The 6,476-nt window shown below is 45.8% G+C and overlaps 1 protein-coding gene across 1 annotated transcript; it reads right to left on the bottom strand.

Annotated features, from left to right (window-relative positions):
• Positions 1 to 920: 920 nt before the first annotated feature.
• NUPR2 (nuclear protein 2, transcriptional regulator) lies at positions 921 to 1,835 on the bottom strand. The gene is made up of 2 exons (XM_027527734.1): positions 1,482 to 1,835; positions 921 to 1,140 (listed from the first exon to the last, which is right to left on the bottom strand). Exon 1 carries the CDS (start codon positions 1,782 to 1,784, stop codon positions 1,488 to 1,490), a length of 297 nt encoding a protein of 98 aa, XP_027383535.1. The 5' UTR covers positions 1,785 to 1,835; the 3' UTR covers positions 921 to 1,140; positions 1,482 to 1,487.
• Between the last annotated feature and the right edge of the window lie 4,641 nt (positions 1,836 to 6,476).

Genomic DNA, 6,476 nt, shown 5'->3' with positions numbered 1-6,476 from the left:
CCATACAGGCATTTTACTCCAAAACCAGGAGGACTCCTACCACACTGCCTGAATGTTGGAGACATTTTTAAAGAATTAATGAAATCAGTGAAAGAACTTAAGGCTTCCTGACAAGAGAGGAAAAAGAGGGATCATGTTCTGTAAACTTAAAAATAATCACCATTTATTGAGCACCAATTATGTGCCAAGCCCTTAAGTGTGTTAGATGTTTTATATACTTTATCAATTATCAGTTTGGCAGGGCAACCCAGTATGATTCCCATTTTACAAATGTGAAACGTGAAGCTTGGCAGAAGTTGAAAGTAGTTACCACTCAAAGTCTGCTGAATGCCAGGTCAATGAACAGCCATTGCTAGGATTAAAATTCAGGTTGCTCATTCCAGAACACCACCCTTCTTTCCTCACCACTGGGTGCAGAGGCCTGACAGAATGCACACTGAAGAGACAGGAAAGGGACCCTGCCATACTCTGCATAATCTTTAAACATGGAATCTGTGGGTGGTTCTGAGCCACAAAAGGATGTCTACAGTTGATGAAAATGGTGGTGGTGGGAAGAGTGAATGTTTTTGAGTATCTGTTAATGTCTTCTAACTTGTACGGCCTCTGGAAAGTTACTTGAATTCTATGCCTCAGAATCCCCTGTAAAATGGAGATAGCATTCACTTCAAACGATTGTTGTGGGCCAGTGGTGCAGAGAACCTAGCATACACCATTTGAATTTAAAATACTTCTATTCTGACAAACAAATATTAAGGGCACACAGTCCTAGGTAACATTTGAGTTAAAGTCTTATACAAATTCCTATCTCTGTTCTGCCCGTATTCATCTCTGTCACTTCTTTACACTTAACTCAAATATTTGTGGGCTTGAAACAAATTACCACAACAAGTTAACCAAAAAAAACACCAGAAGACTTAAAATGCCATTCTTGCTGCTCTCTTTTAATGAAAAACCCTAAACCCTAAGCAGGCATACCCACTTGGATGTTACTTAACAATCAGTAAGGAAAAGTTACTGAAGCAGTAAACTTAAGCGATGTTGTAAAGTTCTGCTGACCAACATGGACTGTTCCCCTTAGGACCACGATTACAGCTGGAGTCAGAGAAAATACTTATATCAGGTCCTTCGGGTATGGGTATCCTGTAGAAAATCAGACAAAAAACAAAATTCAATTATTCTCTTTAGTCCGTGCATAAACACTGCAATTAAATCCCTTCCTTGTATTTTTAGGAAGATGTTTTCTGCGTTTCCTAGCCCCGTCTACCCAACTACAAATTTCCAAAATATAATTTTACACTATTCCAACCGCAGCCGGGAGAGAAGCTGGGAGTTTAGGGGGCCCACCCGGCTAATGACTTGGCTACAGGGTAGCCTCAGAAGGGGGCGACTGTGCCGGGTCGAGTCGCAGGGGACGGATCGGAGCGCCGCCCGGGCGATCGCACGGCTCCCCGGGGCCCGGGCCACTGGCTGCCTGCACGCACCGGCGCTCAGGTGAGACGGGTGCGCGGCCGGGGCTGCAGCTGGCGCTGGCGACGCTTGCGCTGGCTGTTCAGGAGCTTCTGCGCGATCTTGCGCTCGTGGCCGCCGGGCACCAGCCAGTTGGTGCGCAGTTCTCGCTCGCGCCGCGTCCGGCCCTTGATGCGACCGGCCCCGCAGGCTGGGAAGTCGCGAAAGTAGTAGTAATCCGGACAGTCATAGAACTCCTCCTCGGAGCCCACCGGGGGCCACACGTCGGGTGGCGGTGGCTGCGCTCGAGGCTGGACAGTGGGAGCGGCCGGCTCCATCGCGCCGGGTCGCCCGCCCGGGCGGGTGCGCGCGTTTCTGGAGGGCCACGCCCCGCGCTTCGATTGGCGTCGCCGGAGAGGGGGTGGAGCCTAGGGATGACGTCACAGAGCTGGGATGCTCCCTGGCGTGAGGCCTCTGCGCTGCACGCAGTCCGGGTAACCATGACCTTTTTCTCCATCCAGTTTTGTGCACCCCCAGTGGGAGAGGGGCGGAGGAGGCAATGGCACCCCACTCCAGTACTCTTGCCTGGAAAATTCCATGGACGGAGGAGCCTGGAAGGATGCAGTCCATGGGATCGCTGAGGGTCGGACACGACTGAGCGACTTCACTTTCACTTTTCACTTTCATGCATTGGAGAAGGAAATGGCAACCCACTCCAGTGTTCTTGCCTAGAGAATCCCAGGGATGGCGGAGCCTGGTGGGCTGCCGTCTATGGGGTCGCACAGAGTCGGACATGACTGAAGTGACTTAGCAGCAGTAGCAGTGGGAGACGGGCATTTGGCAAATCCGATCGAAGACCCGTTTATGTCGGTCAAAAGTGGGAAATTAGCCAATTATCAATAGTGAGGGGCTGTGCATTCGTCGGGGTGATCAACAGTGAGCATTTTGTCAGGTTATTTGATGACATGAGTTAAGTGCTCAGTAATGATGATGGTTTGATAGCTAAACCATGGACTGTAGCCTGCCAGGCTTCTCTGTCCATGGGATTTTCCAGGCAAGAATACTGGAGTGGGTTGCAGTTTCCTTCAGGGGATCTTCCCAACCCAGGAATCGAACTCGGGTCTCCTGAATTGCAGGCAGATTCTTTACCAACTGAGGTACAAGGGAAGCTTTGCGCAGTAATAATGCAAAATGAAAGATAGGGTTCTGAAATAATATCTCTGGTATCCCAGAAATGTATTTTTTGAAATTGATTCATTCGTTTGTCTGCACCGGGTCTTAGTTGCAGCACACAGCTCTTCTTTTACCTTCGTTGCGGGCATGTGGAATCTGTAGCTGGCATGTGGGATCTAATCCCGACTGGGGATGAACCGTTCCCTTGAATTGAGAGCGCCAAGTCTTAGCGACTGAACCAGCAGGGAAGTCCCCCAGTAATGTATTTTTAAAACACATCTAGATGAAAAGGAAATGCATCAGAATGCTTAAAGTATTCCTGCTGCTAGGGGCATACATTAGTTCTTTTTTCTTTCCATAGTCCATGTGTTTGATAAGGAGTAGGAAATAAGTATTAAGCGAGCAATTAAGAAGGGAAAGTTACCTTGCCTTGTGGAAGGCCAGGAACCGCGCGGCAATTTTGGATTATCCGAGGGTGCCCAAGTACTGTGGTCAGGGGACGCTGGTGTGATAGCTTGATGCTCTGGCAGTTAGGGGGTGAGGGCCGAGAGTCGGGGAGCAGCCGCGCGCACCCCTCGTCCCACCCGCCAGCCCCGGCTGCGTCCAGCCCCGCGGGCATGGGGGAAAGCATGCTCGCGGAGAGCAGCTGAGGCGAGAGGAATCAGGCCGGGTGTTCTGCGCTGAGAAAAGGCCAGGTTTACATCCTCGCCGAGGGCTGATGCACCGCGGAGCAAGAGTCATTAACATCCAGCGGCACCCGAGGCTCTGCGGAGACTCCCAGGTCTAATTGCCTAATTACTGTCTCCCTAAACGCTGCTCTCAGGGTATTATTGCCAAGAATGCCTTTGTTTGCGTTTGGTTTAACTAGTGCAGATAATTCTCTTCCCACAAATATTGCAGCCATCTCCCCCGGGGACTTTTCTTTTTAATAGATGGAAAATAATTCTCTACTTAAAAAAAAAAAAAAAAAGGCCTCAGATATTTGATCTTGCTGAGTTTCTGTCAGTGACCAAGTTGCCAATTTGAGTTTTTTCCCCCTGCTCTCTAAAGTCGTGTCCCTGGTGGGGCGTGGCCTACATACCGAGCTCTGAGGGCAATTTTGGCAGTTCCTTAAATGAGCAAGTCCCAGGAGAGTGTTTTTAATAACACACCCAGGGGATTTTCTCTTCCACCCTCGTGTCTTACACCTGCTACTGGGAAAGAGAGAACCTGTTTATTCCCATCCACTCTCCCACACATTATCTCTTAAAAAAAAATCTCTTTAGAATTTTTAATGAAAATATTCAGACATTCTCAAAAGTGAAAATAGAACAAAGAACTCTCATAGCCCCTCACAGGGGAGCTTTTGCACAGTTATCAAGATCCTGTCTGGTTTGCTTTATCCCTTTCTGTTTTGCTCTGCTACAGATCTTAAGTTTTATTCCTGTGTATCTCAATGGTTGTGGTTTAGTCACTAAGTGGTGTCAGACTCTTGCAACCACATGGACTGTAGCCTACCAGGCTCCTCTTTCCATGGGATTTCCCAGGCAAGAATACTGAAGTGGGCTACCATTTCCTTCTCTAGGGAATCTTCTCCACCCAGGGATCCAACCCATGTCTCCTGCTTGGCAGGTGGATTCTTTACCATTGAGCCACCTAGGAAGCATGCATCTCAATATACAGCTCTAAAAAACTCAGCCTATTTCTTAAATAATTTCAATCTCTAAATTACAATAGGAAACATACAACTTGGAATACATTAAAAAAATCTACAGATAAAATTTGCTTGTTATGGTGTTTAAGTCACTTCTTATATAGGGCGGGCCCCTGCCCTTTTCCTTTTGCCCTGACATGACTTGTTGCAAAAACTGGGTCAGCTGTCCTGTAAATGCCCCACTTTGTGGATTTATCTGCTTCCTTGTCATGTCATGTAACTTGTTCCTCTCTCCCATATCTTGTCAATTGAAGTTGATTCTAGAGGTGGGTTTATGCACAGATTCACTTTCCTAGGAGGTGATGTGTTTTGGCATCACACCAGGAGACCCACAATAGCTCATTGCCCCAGTTTTAGTGATTAGTGGGCTCAGGTGGTGACAGCCTATCCCTGCAACTGTATAGTTCAGGATTAATAGTTTCAATCGAATAGTTTCAACCATGGTTCATTTTTTTGTTTGCTGTTGTGTTCATTTGTTATTATTTCATTAGGTGCTGTGCGATGGTAATTTTTTAATTCAATGATTTCTTCTACACTTAGTAGCTAGAATTCTTTCCCTCATGAATATACCTTAATATATTATTTAGGTAATATATTTTTATAATATTTAATATAATATTTTTTCTTCCAGTTTTATTGATATATAGTTGGTGTAGAGCACTGTATAAGGTTTACAGCATAATCATTTGACTTACAAAATGGCAACCCGGTCCAGTATTCTTGCCTGGAGAATCCCATGGACAGAGGAACCTGCTGGGCTACAGTCCATGGGGTTGCAAAGAGTCGACACCACTGAGTGACTAACACTTTCACACTATCATGAAATGAGGACCCCAAGTAAGTTTAGTAAACATCTGTATCATCTCACAGAGACACAAAATTAAAGACATAGAAAAGCATTTTTTGTCCTTGTGGTGGGAACTCTTAGGATTTGTTCTCTTTTGTATATAATACACAACAGTGTTAATCATATTAATCATATTGTATGTTACATGCCTGGAACTTGTTTGTCTTATAGCTGGAAGTTTGTGTCTTTTGACGGCCTTTGTCCAAACCCCCACCCATACCGCTCTCCCACACATTACCACTAGACCTGTCCTACCAGAAATGCCACAAGGATTCCTTCAGGTTGACATGAAAGGATGCTAAACAGTAACTTGTAGTCATATGGAGACATAAAAATTCCTGTTAAATGTAATACATGGGTAGTACTTCTCTGGTGGTCCAGTGGTTAAGACTCTGCACTCCCAATGCAAGGGGCCAGGGTACAATCCCTGGTCAGGGAACTTGATCCTGCATGCTGCAGCTAAGGCCTGGTGCAAACAAATAAAAATAAATACATACTTTTTTAAAAAGAATACTATCAGAAGTTGTGAAAAAGCAACTTACAGAATGGAAGAAAATATTTGCAAATCATATATCTGATAAGGGGTTAATATCTAGAATATATGAAAAACAACAAGAACCAAAAAACAACACTGGTTAAAAATGGGCAACAGACTTGAATATACTTTTCTTCTTTCAGAACCTTCCTTGCCATGTTGATTTCTAGATGGAGTCTGTGCCAGGTTCCAGTTAATTGCCTCTTGACTCCAAATTCACCCTTTATTGCTTGCTGTGCAAAAATTGAGGTGGACCACTTGAGTATTTTTTTCTAAACCAGCTGGCACAATGTTAGTTTTTGTCAACTGAACGCTCTGGAGAGTAACTGCAGGAGGAAGGGGTTTCCCTCCTCCTTTTGTTAGGTAGTCAGTCAGACATGGGCTGGTCCCTGCCCCATCCTGGATAGGGTCATCTTTCTCTCTGCCTTCCCTACCCCCACCCCACACTGGTGATCAAAACACACCTCAAGATCTTCCCTTTTTGTGATCAAGGACCGATAAGTTTCCAGCCTTATCAGGACCAAACAAGATAAAACCTGCCAGCACAGGTGCACCAAGACCTAAAAGATGACTCGAAGTAACCCGGGGTTCATTATATTGTATTTGTAGTAAATTAGCATTTCAAGTTTGCCCCACCCACCCCGCCCCATGGTGGGTTCCACTTGGGTGCTTGTGGGTAAGTGCCTGTGCGCTAGGAGGAAAGTTATACAACCTAAAGCTGCCAATCAACTTAGTCAAATAACACAGGACAGAGAGAGGGACTTGCCACCACTCTGAAAAAC

This window comes from Bos indicus x Bos taurus, chromosome 25, assembly GCF_003369695.1.
Source record: "Bos indicus x Bos taurus breed Angus x Brahman F1 hybrid chromosome 25, Bos_hybrid_MaternalHap_v2.0, whole genome shotgun sequence".
Classification (NCBI taxonomy): Eukaryota; Metazoa; Chordata; class Mammalia; order Artiodactyla; family Bovidae; genus Bos; species Bos indicus x Bos taurus.
Note: the sequence above shows the minus strand (reverse complement) of the source record. Positions and strands in the feature narration are given on the sequence as shown.